General features: G+C 47.2%; 1 protein-coding gene and 1 long non-coding RNA gene across 8 annotated transcripts in view; one reads left to right on the top strand and one right to left on the bottom strand.

The window, feature by feature from the left end:
• PRKAA2 (protein kinase AMP-activated catalytic subunit alpha 2) overlaps nucleotides 1–1,910 on the bottom strand; it is a 19,962-nt gene extending 18,052 nt beyond the window's left edge. Inside the window, exon 1 of the mRNA XM_021405114.1 lies at nucleotides 1,637–1,910. Coding sequence (XP_021260789.1) covers nucleotides 1,637–1,733 — 97 coding nt within the window. The 5' untranslated portion in view covers nucleotides 1,734–1,910. The remainder of the gene's footprint in view (nucleotides 1–1,636) is intronic.
• LOC110402721 lies at nucleotides 1,640–20,729 on the top strand. 7 transcript variants are annotated; one of them, XR_002441262.1, is made up of 9 exons: nucleotides 1,640–1,776; nucleotides 3,485–3,563; nucleotides 3,776–3,888; nucleotides 4,458–4,597; nucleotides 5,273–13,474; nucleotides 14,208–16,394; nucleotides 17,644–18,303; nucleotides 18,625–19,707; nucleotides 19,981–20,729. It is a non-coding gene; the product is annotated as an uncharacterized LOC110402721 (long non-coding RNA). The 7 variants fall into 7 exon arrangements; XR_002441261.1 differs by having other exon boundaries at nucleotides 5,273–16,394; nucleotides 18,625–18,758; nucleotides 19,570–19,707; nucleotides 19,981–20,728; XR_002441260.1 differs by having other exon boundaries at nucleotides 5,273–16,394; nucleotides 18,625–18,848; nucleotides 19,570–19,707; nucleotides 19,981–20,728.

Here is a 20,729-nt window from a genome sequence, read left to right as displayed (position 1 = left end):
CTGAATAATGGAGATAAACATAACCCAACGACTGCTTGTTGTGCAATGGCAGCGGTTGGGGCAGAGCTCTTCGTGGGGTGGGATGTGCCTGGTGCATGCACAGCAATGTGCCCCACCTGCTCCTTCCCACGGCCAGGGGGGAGATGACATCTCTTCCCTTGTTGCTTCATTGAATCATAGAATGGCTTAGATTGGAGGGGACCTTAAAGATCATCTTGGTCCACCCCCCCTGCCAGGGGCTGGTTGCCATCCATTAGATCAGGCTGCCCAGGGCCCCATCCAACCTGGATTTGGCCACCTCAGGGATGGGGCATCTGCAATAAGAAATGCGCTGCTGATGGCTCCAGCCTGCTTAATGCAAAACTATCATACACAACGGACACAAGGCTTGGAGCAATCAGGAAAAGAAGTCTCTTCTCCCATGTTTCCTGCCAAACCTGATGAGCGCAGTCCTTTCTAAAGCTCGTTAGATTAAAACGCTACTATTCTGCATTTCACCTGTCAAACTCTAATTGATGTTACAGGGGAAAATATGCACGTGGAAAGGCTGCTAAACCATAAAGGATGGAGTTTGGAAATCTTTTCATGTTATTTTACATGTCCTTTGGACATCTGTTCTTAACCAATTGGGTGATAAATGGGGTTAGGGGGGAGAGGGAGATGCCCATGCTACTCCTGAAGGGTCCTTAAGGAAATCAAGCTGTTGTTAGCAGGTTTCACTTGGTCTGCAAGAAAAAGAAAAATCACCTTTGGAGCACTTTTTGAGGTCTGCTGGTATACAGGAGTGATTTGAACAGTCCTTACTGCTGGAAGTGTTTATTCTGATAATTCTTCAGTCTGTAAATTCGCCGTTTAGGATTAAACACCGCACTATATTTTTAAGGGCCTGATTAATGGCCACAAGTGGATTTAGCTGCAGTGGTTAAGGTGTTTTCTCTGCCCTGCTGTCAGTTTGGGGTTATTTAGATACGTGAGCAGGAGACAGCCGGGCAGGATGGGGCGGCTGCTCTGCCCCCAGCACCCAGACCTGCTCTCTGCTGGGAATCACAGCTCCTCACTCTGCTTGGATCACAGTTTGTGTAGAGGTGTTTTGTTGTCGTTGTTGTTTTTAATCTCATGATTCTTGTGTATGGGGGGATGGGGGGGGAAATGTGCGTGTAACGGTAGAATTAAAAATGAATAGATATCTTTGCATCAGGAAAAGCAAAGCCACCGCCTGACTTGGGAGCGGGAGCTGTGAACCAGCGACATCCATCCCCGTGCAGCCCCATCGCTGAGCCCCCCAGTGGGTGGGGGTGGTGGCAGCGGAACCTCTTCGCACCCCCCACCCCCCCAGCCCCGGTCCGAAGCGTTCTGCAAACGGCAGCGGAAAGCCACGACCCCCTCACCCAACCCCCGCGTCACCTTCCTGCCGCCTCGGGAGGAAAGTTGCGGTGGGTGCTGCCCTGGAGGGCACCCCCAGGAGCTGCCCACCATCCCCTCACCCCTTCCCCCCCCTCCCTGAGAAGGGATCACCTCCTCCCTCCCGCCCCACCGCCGCGCCCCGCGGATGATGCTCGGCACGGAGGGGTTCCCCCCGCCCTCCAGCCCGCTGCCTCCCGCCGCCCTCCCCTCCCCGCAGCTCTCGGTACTCAACCCTTGACTTTGCCGAAGGTGCCGACCCCCAGCGTGTCCCCCAGCACGTAGTGGCCGATCTTCACCCTCCCGTCGTGCTTCTGCTGCTTCTCGGCCATCTTCGCCCCCCGCCGGAGGACCACAATGCGCAGGGCCGGCACGGTACGGCACGGCTCGGCTCGGCTCGGCTCGGCACGGCACGGCTCGGATCGGGCGTGCGCAACGGGGAGCGGCGGGCAGGGCCGTGCAGGGTGCACGGAGGCGGGGAAGGGCGCGCCCCGGGGCTGGGGGCAGTTTGCGGGGATGAGGATGGGGATGGGGAGGGGGGCACGTCCCCGGGGAGCACCCGCCGTAGGGTGACGCTGGCCCCTGGGTTTGGCACCTGCTTGGGAGTGACACTGCGCGCTTTTGGGGTGGAGCTTCCGAGGAGGGACACTGCCCCTAGGGTGCACCCTGCGTTGGGGTGGGGACGATGGTCGTCGGGGTGCCCCCGCCTTCTGGGGGGTGGGGTCTATCTGGGGATGAAGGGGGTGGAAGCCTCGTGGGAGTGCCGTCTGACCACGGGGTGCACCCTCCTGACGGTACCCCCAGCTTGGGGTGCACCTGTTCAGAGGATGTCACACCTGCCTGGGGGGATGTCCTCCTGTTGATGCACCTTCCATGGGCTGATCCTTCCTTACGGCATAGCTTGGGGCTATACTCAGCTTGGAGTGACACCCGCCTTATGGTGACACTTGGCACAGGGTGTACCCTGGGAGGGCAACTGCATCCAGTTCATAGGAGGCCGCTCCTCAGGAGGGATGCTGCTTGGGCTGGGAGATGGACAGGTGGAAGGGAAGTGGCACTGTGGGTGCCTCCTCGTTCCCCCTAGCCCTGAGCTGCAGGCAGGGAGAGATGGAAATGCCATGCATGTGGGTAAGCAGATGTGTAGTGGTGTTTTGGGGTGATGGTCGTGCCCACTGCTAGCAGCGGTAGGGATGTGGTGGTGGCTGAGTGTTTGCACTTGGCAAAGCAGCAACAGGAGCCCCATGGGTCCATAGCTGTGGTAGTACAAAGGAGCAAAACAGATTCACAGGGAAGAAAACATGAATACATCAGTAGTGCAGCCAGCTGAAACCATCTCCACAGCCTGGCAGTGCTGTCAGCTGCTGCTTCTCATGGGCTAACAGCTCATCCTAATGATGGAATTATCCATTCCTTTGCATTCCAGCCATGGGACAGCCCACAGTCTGCTGCTGTAATATTGTAAATTAGATAATAACACAGCTTCGTTAAGTGGGCTGATTCTTCTTGCTGTAGTTTCTGTCTCATTAGAAATGAAAAAGAAAAGAATACCTGTCCTGAAGGAAACACCCATTCAACAGTCCCAGCTCAATCCTGTAATGAAAATTTCCCCTTTTACTTGTTAAGACAACAGTAGCCCCAAAAGAAAGGCAATCCACACTCTAAAATAATAGAGCTGTTTGAGAACCTGGAATGGGAATATGTGTAAACAATAGCTGTGTGATAAAATAATGACCAGCCTGTGCAACTGTGCTGCCATAAATAATAAAAAAGACAATTTAATTCAGTGCATCCATTAATATAAATAAAATAGCAATCTCGGGGTAGAAACAAGAAAGTTGCTGTGATATAAAACCACGCGTAGTGCAATGAAACCATATCGGCTCCATCAGAGCAAGAGATGGGCATCAAGGCGTAAGAGAAAGAGGAGTTACAAATAACAATACAACTACCTTATCTAAAGTGCACTATCTCCTGGAACGCTGATGAAAACCCAGCAGGGTCTGCAGGCAGCTGCAGGCATGTCCATCCATGCAAGCCTCTGCCAAGTGAATTCTCAGCGGCTCTCTCTGCTCTTTGCACACAGGAGCTCGTGGGGTTTGTTTGATCTCCGCTTCCAGTCTTGGCAAGCCCTGGCCGCCTGAACGAGGCATCACAACAAATAGGTGAGAGCACGGATGGTGTTTTTTTAGTGGTTGAGCTCGCACGTTGAGCAGGAGCTGGTGGATGGCGATGCGCTCTTTTGCCTTCTTGTTTGTTTCCTAAATGTTGGTGACTAAATCTCGGAGCAAACATCATCACCATTTGGCCTATTGGACGCACAGACTCTGGTAAACAGAAATATTGAATTAATACTAATAAGGCTTGTACTCTACAGGACACGCTTTCTAGGCTTGATGCTTCCAGGATCCCATTGCTCAGTGCAGACATGGCACCAGGTGGGTGAGCCAAGAGCCCAGCGTGCAGCAGGAATGGAGCCCTGTGCCTCAGGTGGGGGCATTTCCTTCATTTTCCCCTGATGTTAAACACATTTTTGTGAGCACGTATATTTTGTGCGCGTATATCTATGTTCCTACCCATCTCATCCAGGCACCTGGATGTGTGCTCACCAGCGGAAGCGATGCTGGGGAGGGGTGGCGTTGCTAGGAGATAGAGGTTCCGGTGCCTGGCCAAGTGGCATCTTTATTTTTGGTGTTGATCACAGGAAATAGCATTTGGCTGTGGAGCAGGATAGGAATCTCTTCCCTTTGCTCAGTGAATGATGCAGGAATGAAATGTAGACTGGGCAGCTAAGCTGGGAACGGGTCAGGATGCTGCCCTTTCTGGTTCAGGATGCATTTTGCAGCTCAGCGTGACCAAAAAGAGACAAGGATTGCCATGTGTCTATTTATACAGGAGCTCAGGTTTGGGGCCATGCCACCTAACCCTTGTAAGTGCCCTAAATCTGTGGATTTTCAGCAGGATTTGATTTCGCGGGCTGTTTGGAGGAGATAGTTAATGAGATAATGCAGCAGTGGGTGAACTGTGACACGCGAAATGCTTTATTTTGAATGTTTCAGGAACGACGTGCATCAGAGGCTTTAGATTTGTAACCAAGCAATTTCCATTTGTGTTATGTAACTGATGTTATTTATTGAGCCCCATGCCCTGGCCAAGAGCAGATGTCGGACTGCAGCATTGGAAATGAACTTTTCTGGAGGTTAGTTACTCAAAAACAATCCTGTGATTAGTTTGTTGTGATGTAAGCGCGTTCCAAAAATGTAGTGCACATGGGCCCAAAGTCTGTGATGCTGTTTTTTTTTTTTGGTATTAAGAGAAATCTGGGTTATATGGCAACTTATGATGCTCCATTGGAGATGAATGAATCAAACCTTCTCTGAGTCAGGGAGCAATGAGTGTGATATTTCTGACATCCCCAACAAAACACTTTACACATGCAACATGCTAAAGCACTCTTCCAGAGGGGAAACTGCTGAAAAGAGGCTGCTTGTGCCCTTAGAAGTCTAATTGAGAGGTCAAATGAGCAATGAGATGCCCCCATCCCACTAGAAGTCAGTCACAATCTGTTGCTGTTATTTTTTTGTATGCTCCCTGATGGTCTATTTGGGGGCTTGGGGTCATTTTTAAGGCAGATCCACGCATGAGTCCTTCTCCTGCAGTCATGGAGTTGAGCTTTTAGGCTGTATCTGTGACTGTGAAGCACGATATGGATTTGGGCTGACCTCTATGGAGAGGAAATCACAGTCTCTCCCTCCCTTCCTCTACGAGTGGAAGGCAGAACTGTTCCAAATCCTGGAAGCATGGAGGGAAAGCAGTGACCGTGTGAGCTGCTCGTAGCATTTCTCAGTGCCTTGCCAACTATGTTTTCTTTTAGGGCACAATCTGCGAGAGCTGGCAGACCTTCTCTTGGCTTTGCCTAATTAAATCAGCTGGGAAAGGGCGTGCTGATGAGGAGGAGCTTGCATTGTGTCCTCACCATTACTTTGGACCCTTTGGTTTGCACCGATGAGGATATTCTCCTGGGACTGACTCAGGAAGATTTCAGGATTTGGCTACATGGTCGATCCACCCTTTTTTGACCTCGCTATAAAGCGCTGTCACAAGTCTCTTCCAACTTGGGATATTCCATCGTTCTATGATTCACAGCCTCACAGAGTCAGTCCACTATCTCTTTGCCTTTTTGCATTTTTGCTCTGTATCAGACAGGGTGGAACAATATGTTCCCCACGTCCACAATGGCCAGGACAAGAATAGGGCTAAAATTAAACCACGCACAGATGGTATTAAATGAAGAAATGCTTGAAACGAGGCTTGGTGAAGCATCAGAATCTGTTGTTTGGATGGGGCTGCAGAGTGCAGATGTTCCTGCCTGGGGCAGAGGGATGCTTCGAGGTCATCAAGCGGCTGCTTCACGACCCGACCAGGGCCAGATTTGGGCTCAGCCCCTCTGGGATGCCAGGCAAGCTGTTCAGGGCTACGTGTAATTATAGGCAGAGATGGAGGTGAGCTGAAAAAATCCCAGTTCAAACTTCTCACTCAGCTGCTGCCAAGTCCTAATGTTTAGGTGGCTTTTGCTTTATTTTTGTTACTTTTAAGCTCCCCGGCTGGGAATCTGCCAGAATTCAGACCTCTGGTTTTAACCCAAGCAGCCCCATTTTTACCAGCCCTGAGCTGTGGGATGACACAGCCCAGAGCAGCCCAAGCTTTAGGGGCATGGTTTTGTGGGCAGTATTGGTGGTAGATGGACGACTGGACTAGGTGATCTTAGTGGTCTTTTCCAACCTTAATGATTCTATGGTTCTAAGTGTGGGTCCTCCTCTGTGCCTCAGTGCTACAGCATCTTTGGCATCTCCTGGTACCTGCAGCCTGGGATGGAGCTTTGTTGAGGGAACTGAGTTCTAGTTCCCTTTTATTTCCAGTCATGGCTAGGCATCTTCTTCAATTGTAATGCAAATCTAGATCACTTTTTTGGATGGAGCCATAAATCTTTGCGCTTCAGTTCCCCATCCTCACAGCTCCTTCCTTTTACCAGCCAATCTCTGTAAGGGTATTTCAGCCTGGAAACTCTCCCACCTGCTCTGCAGCATAGGTATATCTTGAAGGCCATGACACATAGTGGCAGGCTGCTGGCATGGCGGGTTGGCTGCCCCTCAGAGAGGTTTGTCCCTGCTGTTGTCTGTACACCGCAGCACATAGCACTGTTTGTGTGTGTGTTTAATGCGCACGTTGTTTCCCATAAATGCCTCTTTCTGGGGCCGGCGCTCCCGGAGAATCGCTCTCACCTTCTCTCACCTCGGTGGCCAACTGAGAAAGGTCTCCTTCACTCAGCTGGGGGAGAGGGGGAGGATTTATGAATTGGAGAGATGCATTCCTGATGTGGAATAGGCACATTCTGCGTTTCCAGCCCCCCCTGCTCTGTAAAAGCACCATTTGTGTGGCAAATAGCCAAGGGTTTTATGAATACGGCTCTTGCTTTCTCCAGCTGCTAGAAACCTTTCTCGAATATGAATTAAAATAAAAGCCTCACTAGACACTTTTAGCACTCATAATTCTGCTATTTCTGGTCTGTGGCATGGAGTTCTTGCATCCGAAATCATAGCTGGAGAGGCTTGAGTGGCTTCTTTCAAATATTATTAAAGAGAAGAAAACCCAAAAGATGGATGACTTCAATCTACAAGGACCTCGATGTGATTGTGTACCCAGATTTGACATTTCCCTAGTTATTATGGCAGTGAAATCCCATCTCTGCAATCTTTATATAGACTTACCCTTCAGATACCACTGAGGGCTGTTCTTAGGGAATCGGTACGCTCCAGATTTGGTGCTCTAATAAATCAACTAGCAGGGAGAAGACAAGATCAGGACCGCAATCCATGCACAGGAATATCTTAGAGGTTTTAGGAAAGCATTTTTCATTGCATCACAGGAGTAAGAGAAAGAGGAAACCATGGTAACAGCCGTGGGCTGCTGGAGCTGGGAGTTTGCAGTTTGCAGAGAGGAGAGGGACACGCGGTGGCAATTTGTCACCAGGCAAGCATGGGACAGGGGGATGCTCTTGGTGGGTGTGCTCAGAGCACTGTAGAGGAAAGCGGTGTTTTTTGAGGGGGAAGGATTTGGACTGCTTGCAATCGGTGATTATGTGCAAGCATCTGCCCTGTGTGCAGGAATTTTGGGTGCTTCCCTGCCAAGCAGGATTTTTGCCTTGCAGGCAGCCAGCAGTGAGAGGAAAAAATCTGGAGAAATGCAAAATCTCACCCACTGGGACTGTGAAGGTGAATCATGAAAATGGGGGTGGGAATCTCGTTATATGTAGGTTGTGGTGTCATTAAGGCAGAGTGGATGCAAGTTACATGCATTCACTAAACAGCCTCTCATATCTTCCTAGTCTTATGCATGACAAGGACAGGTGAAACAGCAACTCTGCCTTATAAATGTGTATGACGTGGCAACAGGATGGCTTGATTTCTTTGCAGAAGCAGTAGAGATTATTCTGAATCCCAGCCAGATCAGAAATAAATAAAACAACCTCCTAGAGACCACAAACTATCTGAAGGGCTTTTGACACCTTCGCATCTTAATCTGTCCTTACAAATTCGGACTGTTGCTGGCTGGTAGGAAAAAAGTGGGAATTTCCCTCATCATCCCATTTTTGCACATCACTGTTTTTCCGGTGGGTTCATCTGAGATGAAAAGTTCAGTGTCGGCAGTGGTTGTGCTGAGGCTCCCACAGACGGATGCTCATAGGTAATTAATTACAGGGCACTCGGGCACTTTTATTCTGTGAGATGGAGGCTTGTCTGAGGCTTCGGCAGCATTGTTCATGTAGGTCACCAAGCTTAACAAGGCAGCCATGAACTGCTGCACTCATTTGGGGAAAGGACGTAATTATCTAGAGGTTTTGATGGGAAATAATTGCTAAAGGCTTTGGTACGTGAACAAGTTGCCATTGTGAAAGAAGTTATCAGCCATCGACTGCTCCACAGGAGCTCCGAGTGCCCAGGCTTACCCTGGTGCAGATGGACAGTGAGCTGCCTTGGGTTATCTTGCTCTCATGAAAGTGTAAGACCTTTTACATGGGCAAGTAACTGTAGATCTGCCAAAGCAGGGTAACATTTTACAGCCCAGCAACGCGACTGTGTGCCAAAGCCCTATAAGCAGGTTAAGGGCATGTAAGTTCTCCAAATTACAGCACCCGTAACTCCTACTCCTCTTCAACCTGTGTGTCTTGCTGCTGTGTAAAAAGTCTTAATGAATTTAGAGCCTCACCAAAGGGGCATTACTCATATTTTGCTGATCAGAAGATAAACCCCAAATAACACATAATGAAGCGTGTTTTCCCTGATTCCCAGGCTTCTGAGCTAAACTCCAGCCAATGCTTTCTTTAATAACTCAGCAGCGTATAGGGAAAATAAACCTGAATCTGGCCATCCATGTTAAAAACAAACAAACCCCAAACCTCTTTCATGAGAAATAACAACCTTTTGGCTATATTTTTTGTGTCTAAGTAACCACCTCATAACACGCAAATGATCGCTAGACATATCCAGCAACATTACTGTATAGCAAAGATATTACTGAATTGCTTAGGGTGTATTGCATGTTAGTGCATCAATATAATTGTACAGTCTGTTTGGCAAGACTGCTTTTATAAGCAGGAATATATAATTTTACAAATGTCTTCTTGCAAGTTTGTGAATTAGTGTAGTTTTCCAGCTTGTACCAATGCTGAAAGCAGTAGGTTCTTTTTCTCCATGAATTTCAACGTAAGCTACATCAAGAACTTATGATGTCTCAATGAGTGACAAGGTTTAGTGGTATGGTGGAGATGGATCAGTGGTTGGACTGGATGATCTTAGTGGTCTTTCCAGCCTTAATGATTCTATGATTCATCCTACAGTAGTGTTTTTGTCCCATTCTAATGCATTGTCTAATGAACAACTTTCACAGCTGGCTTTCCCATCAGTTTTTCCCTCTGGTGCCTAGAGATTAGATCTCCTAGTCTGTTTTTATCATTTCTGTGGATCATCCACACTGTTTCAGCCCCCTGTGCTCTGTTGAGAAGCACGTCCAATCTGAGGATGCCCTCTCAAACGTGAGCCTTGGGGCTTCATGGCCGTGGGAGCCACACTTGCATCCTTCCAGAAATCTTTGGAGATCTGCTCCAAGATGAGAACATTAGTTTTTCACAAGCCACCCGAGTAGAAATCAAAATATCTTGGCTAAGTATGCTGGGCCAGGAGGAAAAATGTGGGATACACAGATGGAGGTGGAATCTCATGAATTTCCCAATTACAACACGATGTATCACTGTGACCCAGCAACTGCTGTGGCAAAGCTGCAACAGCAACAAAATGGGGTCTCATATGTCTCTGCTGGTCATAGCTGGTCTGGGATGGAGCATCTGAGAAGTGGGAAACAGCATCTGCATTTGGGTCTTGTGAGCCAGCGTGTGGAAACGGAGCCCCACTATGCTGCAAGACCATCTGAGCCGCACATGTTCAGCGAAGGCACTTCCATTTGGCTGTTATCTCAGAATGGGGGAAATGTGGAAGATAAATCTGAAGGTTTTTCCAGACAAAGGGAACTTATCGAGTAATATTGAAACAGCCGGCTCGGAGCCAAGCTAGGATTTGGCCCTTATTTTGAGCTGAGTAGATAGAAACTGTGGCCAAGGATCAGCTGGAAAACCACTTAACCTTTTTTGAGATTGAGCAGCAGCTTTTGCTGAGAAAGTCTCGTTTGAAATACAGACTTGAGAGGAATGGAGAGCAATGATTGGTACGATGATTGACAGCATGTCATGTAGGACAACCTACAAACACACCTCCTGAAGGGTATGCCATGTATGAGCATGTACTCTGATGAGGTGCAGCTAGAAAATGTGAGAGGTTATAAAGGAAAAAATGCGGCTTCTGTTCTTTCTCATCTCTTTTGCTGTACCTTTCCTTTACCCTGCTTGTCTCAAATCCTGCTTTAGGCCCAAGGTTTGCTAGGGCCGGTGAAGGCAGAGGGATTAGTTCAACAGAATTCATGCATCCTAATGCTAAGGACCTTTATTTATTGAGTTTCTCCCTGTTGCATCACAGTTCTCTGACCTACAGCTCATGCTCTCTTATCCTTCATTTGACCATATTTTTTATCAGTCCTTATTCTTCAGGAATGCTTCCAGACAGTTGGGCCATCACACTTTTCCTCATTCTCGTGCGTAAAGGCACGAGAAGCAGACAGCTTCGCTGCTGAGCTAGGATGTCTTTGTTGGATCTTTCACGATACGTATGTCTATGATGATTTCTAGATTAATTAAGAAGCAGCATTCATTTCAATTGTATTCTCCCTGTATGTGATGGGTGTAGCTTTTCCTCCTTTCTAAGTTGACCTGAGCTAGATAGGATCAGGGTGTCACTGTCTAATGGCTACTTTAGCAATTTAAGGCAAGGTGTAGCTATTGCAAATACGATTCCCTTCCGGTGGTTGAAGTAAGCAGGTTTGTTGTACTGTGCCTAAGGGCAAGAACTAAAAAGTAGATCTTCTCCTGCTCAGCTGTGCAGCAGGACTAGGGATGGACAGATTCTTATACTGAACTGCATACGTATTTTTCTTGTCTCATGGAGTAGCTGTGGTATCCAGGTAGGCTTTGGATTTCTCTTTCTTTGGTCAGCAGTAGCCAGCACCTTAAATAGGGTCACGATGAAGGATGCTTTTGGATCTCCATGTGAAGTACAGGCAATTTTTATTCTTAAGGCAGTCCTGGTGCTTCCTTGCCCCTAGTGAACAGTTTTATTTTGTAGCACCCTTAGCTGAAAGAAGTCCTGAGTCCTTGCTGCTTATTCTCCATTTGGATTGCAATGCTAGCTTTCCTGTTTTTACAGAGGATAAGGTTGGTGATTGTAGGTTTGCTATGGGGCTGTTATGGCATTGCTGACAAAAACTCCACATGAATTAATTTTCAGCCAAATCCTCAAATCTCATTCTACTCCAGCTGTGATGCAGAGGTCTTTGGCTGCCTTTATCAGGCAGTGTCTGTTAGGTCAGCTTTCCAAAACAAAACCCTACCGAAACAGAACACATTGCAAAGACCATTTCCAATGGCAAAAGTGACACTCATCACTTATGTGTGATTGGAAGGCATTACAGTATTAAAGATATGCAAATCTGTGCGACTTATACTTAGGAATCCGCAATACTTCCCAGTTATTTCTAACTGATGTATCATCTAATACACATCTCTCCCCATAAAATGCAGAGTAGCTCAAAGAATAGAGCTCCTTAAGTCTTTATTTGTGCAGTGTTTTATCAACCCTTGGAGTTGAGAACTCCAAATTTTGAGTCAACAGTTTGAGATAAGGACTTAGAAAAACTTAAGCATCTCTCTAAAAGAAACTGGAGCTGCAAACCTCTGTCAGGTTGCCTTTTCTATCCTGTATGGAGCGTGCACACTTTTTAAAACAGCACTTCTCTTTGCGTAGCACCAAACAGTGGGATTCTGAGCCATTGCTTGGGATCCCTAAGCACTATGCACAGCAGTTGGTTAATAAGAGTGCAAACATTGTTTTCTGACATTGTAATGCTACTATTACTTCACATAGTTTGCTAATATTCTTTAATCTCTCCTTACGATTGTCCCCTTCTGCATTTTCAATTATCAACGTTTTTAAAAGAAGGAAAGTTGAAGTATGGAAGATTAGATAAGGAAACATTCAACATCAGGAAGCTCTTTGCTCAGAGGGAGGGCTTTGAACGGGACTGTTGTATTGATTTGTTACACCAGAGCCTGTGTTTTATCAGCAACACATAAATCAAATTGTACCATGCACAACAATGCGCATACAGTTTTTAATAGAGAAAGGGAACCCGTTCACTGAAGTGCTTCTGCTTGCTGGTTGACATGAGAGAATGAAGAGTGAGTCTTTTTTTTTTTTTTTTTGTAAACGGAGAATGATGGAGTAGGTCTATGAGAAAAAAGACTGAGCTCATTTCAAATCCAAGGGAAGCTGCTCTGCTCCCGACTCCCGGTGATTCATGAGCTGTCATGCATTACAGATGGATCCAGCCCGCTCTGACAAAACCCATGACCTGAGCACTTCTAAAAACCATGGCACCCCGGGCAGGGTCGTGCATGCAGGACCGGGAGGGAAAGCAGGAATGCAGCTCTGGCAAGGGACAGCCCATCAAGCTGCCGTGTAGCGGTGGCAGTGAAATGTCTCAGGAGGAAACAGAAGGACTGTGAGCTGTGATGGTCCTTCCTGTTTGAGATTTCATTTTGTCCTAAAACAACACCTCATCAATTTAAGCCAAGCTTTACTATGTCAGGTCAAAGCCAACGTAAAATCGTAGTACCTTTTTGTATAGGTTTACCTTATGCTAATCTCTGGCAGTTGTCCCGAGTGGAGGATGCCTAGTTGCTTGTGTGTTGGATGACACTGGACAATGTCTGCCAGCATCTCCAGCTGTGCAGGAGCTCTGTTTTCCCCCCACTTTATATCCAGACATGTTTTGGGCCCCCCATATCTCCTCTCTGACCTGCAGAATAGTAGTGTTGAAGCAGGGGAAGCAAGGGTGTAAATGGGACTACTTGCAGTTTGTTGAAGAAACCAAGCAGAGTATAAATGAGATATCTACCAAAGCTTCAGGCTTGGCATTGCTCAGGGAGCCCAACACAAATCTTCCTCCTCCATGGGGACGATGTGCAGACCCCTGCCCTGCATCCTGCTGGCTTGGTTTGCCCTCCAGCTCCCCCTCCAACTCTCAGGCTGGGGTCGTTGCAGTTATTTCACAGGCAGCACCATTGAACAGGGCTTAAATACACAGCAAGGATGGCCTGCTAAGATCAGCTCTTCCCATATTAAATTAAATTAAATTTGGATGGGTAGGAAGGAGAGCAAATTTGAGCCTAGTTTGTCTTTTCTGTGAAATAGTTAATATGGCACCGTGCCCAGGCAAATTCAGCTTGCTTTGTGCCGTAATGCTGCTCTGCAGCTCTCAAACCAGACCTGACTTGTACCCTGCCTGAGCCTGGCAAGCAGACATGCCCTAAGGATGTGTCTACACTGTAGGACAGAGTTGAGACCTGGACTTGGTGAGGCAGACCTGAGCTCTTGGCCAGAAGAGGTGTGATGTGGGGTGGGTGTCCCTGGCTCTGGGACGGGCTGAGGAGAAGGAAGAGGGAGGTGTCCAGCCTCAGGAAGTCTTGTGATGCATTTGAGGATTGAGGTTGGGTGGTGGAAGGGCTTTATGGGCTGGCACATGCTGTGCTCACCAGTGGGATGCTCGTCCCATGGAGATCTTGCAGGAAGTCATGGCCAGCTTCGTATGTGTGAGGGCATATAGCTAGAAAACAATAGAAACAGTAGAAAAAGGTAGAACTTGCTTCTAGTGAGAAGAATACAAAGAAGTTGTCTGAAAGAAGTTGCAATACATACAAAATTCCTTTCTTCTTCCTTCTTTCTTCATTCCTTATCTTCTGGTTGCAAGTCATTTTTCTGCTTTTCAAGGACCAGGATTTTCTGTGCTTGCTTTGTCTCTAACCTACCCCCTCTCATATTCCACAAAGAAAGTACTTCTGTTCGAATTCACCACATTGGCTTGGGGAAACAGAGCTGAACTTTCCCTCAAAACCAGGAGGAGAGCCCTGCACAGGACCCATGCTGCCCACTGAAGGAGTGGCTGTATTCCTATGAGACACTTTGGTTTGCCTTAGAGTTAAGTGAGAGAAACAGGCACTTCCCACCCTGTGGAAGCCTTCCCTTATACAGCTGATAAATGATTTCCTTGAAGTGCCAGTCTTTGAACTGATTAGAAACAGATTTCAGTTTGTTCCAGCAGATGTTACTCTCCAAAGGAACCCCACGGCCTTCTGTTTGGTTATTCCACTGTCAACCAAAATCATGGATGAAGATCTTTTCCAACCTGAATGATTCCATAATTCTATTTAGAGATGGGACACTGGTAAGTCAAATTGACAGCTTCACTTGATGATCTTGAAAGTCTTTTCCAACCTAGATGACCCCACGATTTCCACTCTGCCATCCCACAGAGGTTTTTTCTCTGAGCTGAGCAGTGGGCCATAGGACAGGAAATGATGGCAAGGAGATGGAGAGCGAAGGCACTGTGCCCAAGTCAAGGTGCATGGAAGCCCCAGTGGCTGTGTTTGCTCACAGCCCGTTTTTCCATGAATGCTGCCAGCCCCCAGGGTGCTTGAACACCACGTGCTGCTTGCACTGCTGCCTTTTCATCTGCCACCTCTTGGTGTCCCCTGAGGTGTGCAGGCTGGGGATAGCTGCAGGTGACTGCAAGTGCTGCTGGAAAACAACCCCTCGTGAGGGAATTCACTCTTGCTTCATATTTTTATTTATCTTTATGGTGTGAATACAGCTCTGAGGATGCAGGAGAGCTTTGCTGATGTTCCGTCAGAGTCTGAAATAGTTTTCTTCCCCAGATATATGTACCTAGAAGAAATAGCTTCACCCAAGCACTGGGTAAGGCTGAATTACTACAGACTCCTGTTTGTGTGCCTGTTCCTTTTACCTACAATTATGGCGAAATTGCCATCGTGTAAGCAGCGGGCTGTATGAATAGCTTTATTATTTATTATTGTTAGACCTAGATGTGTGTTTTTCTTTAGATCGTATCTGCACGAGAAGGCACAGTAATAATAGTCTTTCGGCTGCCAGAGCACTAGCAAGGTTTAATTTCTGAAGACCATGAAGCTTCTGAAGCACGGTGCTGTTTATTGCTTTCTTTGTCCAATCAGTCACAGTGGAGAGGGCTCTGCTTTTTCCAGCTGAGTTCTTGCCAGGGTGGACACTTGTGTTGTGTTTGCGCTCCCTGGCTGGCATCAGCAGAAGGGTCTCTTGTTACAGCCCAGTGCCAGGCTATTTTAAGGAGCAGGATTCCCCTTTTATGGAATTATTTTTCCTATGAGTTTAACTCCCATGCTCATCGGCACTCTTTTCTGTTTCATTCTGTTCTACCTTCGTATGGGACGTGAAAGCAAATTAGGGATAGCTGTATGATAGCTGTCTGAGTGTTGGAAACACAGCCAGAAATGGATCAAGAAGGAGGAAAAGATCATGCCTTCTCTCCAAGGTCCTCTATCCAGAGCTGAGGGGATTGGCTTCTTTCGCTGCTGGATCTCAGTATTTCGAAACAATCCCAGAGTTTTGAAAGAGAAGGGTTTTGACATTTACTGTTTGGTGTTGGCAGGGCTGGATAAAGGAGATAAAGTGGCCTGTGACAGAGCACACAAGCTATCTGTGATCTGTTGTGCAACGACCGTCAGTGAATCTGCGTCTTTGTGTGTTTAAAGTGTATTTCCTGACATTTACTAGCAATTTTAAAGGGATTTACCCTTCGCTGTTTCATAATCTCTGGTTCAGAGTAAATTTGCAGATTTCAAAGATCAGAAGAGACCGTTAATGCCATAGTCTGGGTCTCTGGATAGCTCATCCACCTAACTTCATCCTCTTCTGTACTGAGCCCAATACTTTGTGTTTAGCTACTGCATATCTTTCAGAAAGGCATTCAGGCATGATATGAAAGCAGAAAGATCAACCACTAACCCAACAGTTTGTTCCAACACGCGATCATTATCACTATTTAAAATAAAATGGGTAATTTACTCCTCATTTTTCTTTGTGTGCCTTTGGCTAGAAGACTTATGCCCAAATATTCATATAAAAGCAAATATTTCCTTAGCTCTTCCAAAATAAAGCAAAAGATGGAGTAGATATATATTGCAGTGAATCTGCATGGCTTTACAGAGAAAACAGAACAGCATCCCTTAGTGGTTTAATGCTGTGGTCTGCAGGCAGCCTGCATGCCTTTATACAGTCATTTGGGCTGCATTAAGGTCCGCATCATACCTTGATCATCATTTCTTCTAGTGCTGTTTCTTTTTTTTGTATGCATTTCCTCTTAACAGGCTGCCCAGAGAGGTGGTAGACTCAGCATTCCTGGAGGTGTCCAAGAACCGTGGGGCTGTGGCACTGAGGGACATGGTCAGTGGGCATGGGGAGGTGGGTTGGGCCTGGGGGGATCTTGGGGTTCTTTTCCAACCTGAATGGTTCTATAATTCTGTGATTCAGCCTTTTCAAATCCAGTGTCCAGAGAAAAATGAAGTGGCACAGAAAAGTGAAGAGAGAAGGAAGGGGAAAAAAGGGCATTCAACCATGTTCATGGAAATGTGTGAAAAATGGAAGCAAGCCTGGCTTGACCCTTGGCTACTTAGAGGCCATCTTGCAGGATAATTTGGGAAAAGATTGTAGACAGAGTGTGAGCCAAATGGTTCATCTAGAATCAGTAACGTGAGTGCTGTCATTTTGTAATGTGATGCAAACCCAAACTGTGGATGCCACCGCTCCCAATTTTGGGGCTGAGCTCTTATCATAGTATCAAACACCCTCAGCGAAAGTATGCAGAAGACAAACAAGGGAGAAAATCCTTTTCAGAGGTATAAAACAATCTTCTATTGTAAGGAGCTTGATTGCCACTGGCGAGGCTTTCAAAGAAAACAGCATTGAGATCCTCTTGATGAATAGGAACATTAATATATTAGGTATGTATTATGTAAATCCATACTTCAGTGGAGTGCTAGATAAGATAAATGGGACCAAAGAGCAGGCTTTGAAGGTTGCTGGCTTTGTGTGCACTGTGCCCCTCAAAGGCTCGGCACAAGGCTTGCAGCCCAGGGGGATGGCGTTCCCTAACAATGAACAATTATCAAATGAGTTATCGACGTAGAGACTGGCAAGCAGATAAGCCCAGGGACTTGTGCATTGTATCCAAATACTGACCCTTGCAAGTTATGTGGGGCAGCAGTGAGAGGGACGTGGAAGCTCTGGCAGCACATCTCCATCTTCATGATACACAGCCGTACAACACAGAACTGTTGTGGGAACTGATGAACCCTGTCATTGCTCCATGGATGTGTTCTGCTTCACGTGGTTGGGAGCTCAACAGTTCAGGCTGCCCAGAGAGGTTGTGGATGCTCCATTCCTGGATGTGTTCAAAGCCAGGTTGGATGGGGCCCTGGTCAATGTGGTCTAGTACCAGATCTGGAGGTTGGTGGCCCTACCTGTGGCAGGGGGGTTGGAACTTGATGATCCTTGGGGTTCCTTCCAACACAAGCCATTCTATGATTCATCACCTTCTGCTTCAAGGTAGTGCTGAAAGCTACTGTATGAACCAAAAATTGGCTTGGTCTAGACATGGAAAAAAAATGCATATCATTTTTTTTTCTCCTTTCAGGTGGATGCTGAGTGCTTTCAAGCGGGTTATTTAGAGTTTGTGACCAGAAATCAATCCAGAATGAAAAAAATTGTAGATCTACCTGTTTACATCATAAACCACAAACACATTTGCATCCTGCAACAAACACCTGGGCAGCATCCAGAGGAGACATTACCAACGTGTTAACTACTGCGAGGTAACCGGTGCACAGTTCAGGGCTGCAATCTGGAGTGGAGACCTTTCCTTCGAGACTGCTGCTCATAACGGGGCTTTCATTGAGATCCTGACCCCGAAGCGTCATTAAAACATGGCACATTCTTGACTTTCAAACCAACTGCTGGGAGGCGGCCAGCACGGAGCACAGAGCGGGGTTTTAGAGGGGCTGGAGCTGCGCAGCAATGTGCCACCCCTTTCATTAGCTGCTGCTGACTGTGAAAATGCCTTCCCGGATTGAAATTGCACATAAAGGTGAATTATACAGGCAGCTCTTTAAGGCTTTGCTAATAAACACATGAAAGGATTGGAGGGAAATATGTGAAAATACCGTTACACTGAACTCCCTTTGAATGCCACCAGCTGGGGAGAATGAGTATCACTCAGGACTGGGTTCTTCTCGCAATTAACGCGTGCATTCCGTAATTAAGCGCTGCTTTGATTTCGCCGCCCAGGATGGCTCAGGTTTGTCCCTAAACACGGCGGTGCTATGGGATGGCCGCGCTGCTGCTCTCCTGGGGCCGTGTCTATGGGGCAGATGCCGGCACGGTGCAGCAGATGGTGCTGTTCGTCTCCTTTTTGAGGACGAGGAACCCGCAGCCTCCGGGAGATGCTGGTTTCGGGGGCCCCGCATCCCAAATCGTGCTCCTGTGGTCTTTGCACCTTCGCGTGAAATATCGCAGTGTCCCTTCCTCCACTTGGTCCATTTTGGATGAGTTTTTGAGGCTTTTTTCTCCTTCCAACCGTGTTTTTTATTTTTTTTCTCTTATTTCAATCTTTTAACAGCGCTGGAATCCTGTAACCACAGCACATCAGGAGGCAGCAAGATGATGGGAACGCCATTAAATTAAGGAGAAACACCAGGATTGTGAAACTTGGTGGTAGGACAAGAGCTGGTTGCGACACAGGCTGGGCTTTAGGTTTGTTGGCAAATCGAATGCATCTGATGCTGGTGATTGGGATGCCAGGAACAGTTCCCTGACCAGTGATCTACCCCAGGGGTCACCAGGGTACGTTCTTGAGGGCTGACCCTCCTGGCCTGCACAAATCTGCATGTCCAATTTCCCGAATGGCAGAAAATTCTACATTAAGATGACATTTATCAGCTAATCTTCAAAACAATTCAACTGGATATTTATGAGGCTTAGCATCACAGTATCATAGAATCATTAAGGTTGGAAAAGACCACCAAGACCAGCAAGTCAACCCAGCCCCAGCGTGCCCACTAACCACGTCCCTCAGTGCCACAATCTTTGTACTTAACCTTCTCGGTGGCACCAGGGAGGGCAGAATTAGACTCCTTTTGGATCCCACTTGTATCTACCTCCCTCACTGCAAGGACAGACCCAAGCCCAACCCTGGCAAACATTTCCTAACTGGGCAGCCACCACCGTGCAGGTTGGATGATGAGGTAGCAGTGGGTGCAAGGAAACCCTAAAACCCACAGAGGCAAGCTGGCAATGCCCCACGTCCCTCCCTGCTGCTCAGCCCCTCTGCTGGTGTTCTGTAGGAGAGCAGCAGCTGATGGTGCTAAAAATACCCTTGGGCAGGGTAGCAGTGGTTCAGCTCCGGGCTTCTCAGAAGAGTGCTGGTATTTCGGCCTCGTGACTCCAGCTCAGGCCACCTGATGAGCAGCACGCAACTTTGCTCTGATTTCCCCATTTGGTAGGGAACAATCTCAATAATGGATGGGTAAGTCAGCAAACAGCACAGTTCGCTTTCTTATTTTAGGTTTCCCATGGACATGGTCACGAATGGCTCTGAAATATAGGCAGCACCTGGTCCTTCCCTGCTGCCACATTGTCCCCTTGATGGAAAAGCAAAGGAGATACCTATATAAAACCCCTCTCTAGGTCCGAGGAGGCAGCAGTAAGTGTGCAACCATATGCATGCCAAACATCCAACCACTGTTCAACCTCACTTTGCCCATAGCATGTGGGGCAAAATGGAAGGGATTCCCCAAATCTGCAAGCACATCCCCCCAAATACCCCAGGCACCAGCTGAGAGCACCAGCTGTCACAGGGTGCTCTGTCCCCAAACCAGATCCTACTGTTCCCCTCACATTCTACAGAAGAAAAAGTAAAACCAGGAACTTTTTAACATTTCTTTTTGTGTTTCTTCTTTTTTTTTTTTTTTTGCAGAAGTGTGACCTTTTGACCCGAATCACGACGAGTAGCTATGAGGAAGAGCTGCTCCCACTTCTAAATTATTGCTATGCAATGAGCAGATTTCCAGGAGGCGGCTGAAGTCACATCCTGAAGATCCAAGGGATAAAAGCATCCCATTCCTGCCCTATTTTCTACTACAAGACTGGTTCTCAAGGAGCTTATTCTCTTAGAATGACCAGACTGAATGAATAGAACATGATTTCTGTTTTAATATTGTTGGGTTGTGAAACATTACAGTAGAGGTGCAAATGTGGGCAAGAACGAGTTTTACTGCAGATGATTTATCTTCTGATAGACTGTCCCAGTGCTGCACTCTTCATTTATTGGGGGTCTGGTCCAGCTCAGACTGGAAGATGGTGAAGATGTTGGGAGATCTCCACTAATGTGGGGCAAAAATCACTGATAAATGAAATGTGATTGGTTCGGTTAATCTGTATAAAGAAAAAAAATGCAGTCCATAGTGGGAAAGTAGTGTAGGACTGAGAGGAAAAACTGAGCCCTAAAAGGGAGGCTGGTGCATGGTGCATTTGATAATTGCATTTATGAATAAACAATTAAGTATTACCAATGAATCTCTTGCATTTTATTGACCCAGGCACAGAAGCTGCTTTTTGGTGCTGATGACTTGCTCAGCTCATGTTTGACAATGGGGAATTGTAGTGGCTGTTCCCTTAAGAAATCATCCAAGATTGGGACTTATTCGTGCGCCGTTGCTTGCATCA

This window comes from Numida meleagris, chromosome 7 (genome assembly GCF_002078875.1).
Source record: "Numida meleagris isolate 19003 breed g44 Domestic line chromosome 7, NumMel1.0, whole genome shotgun sequence".
Classification (NCBI taxonomy): Eukaryota; Metazoa; Chordata; class Aves; order Galliformes; family Numididae; genus Numida; species Numida meleagris.
Note: the sequence above shows the minus strand (reverse complement) of the source record. Positions and strands in the feature narration are given on the sequence as shown.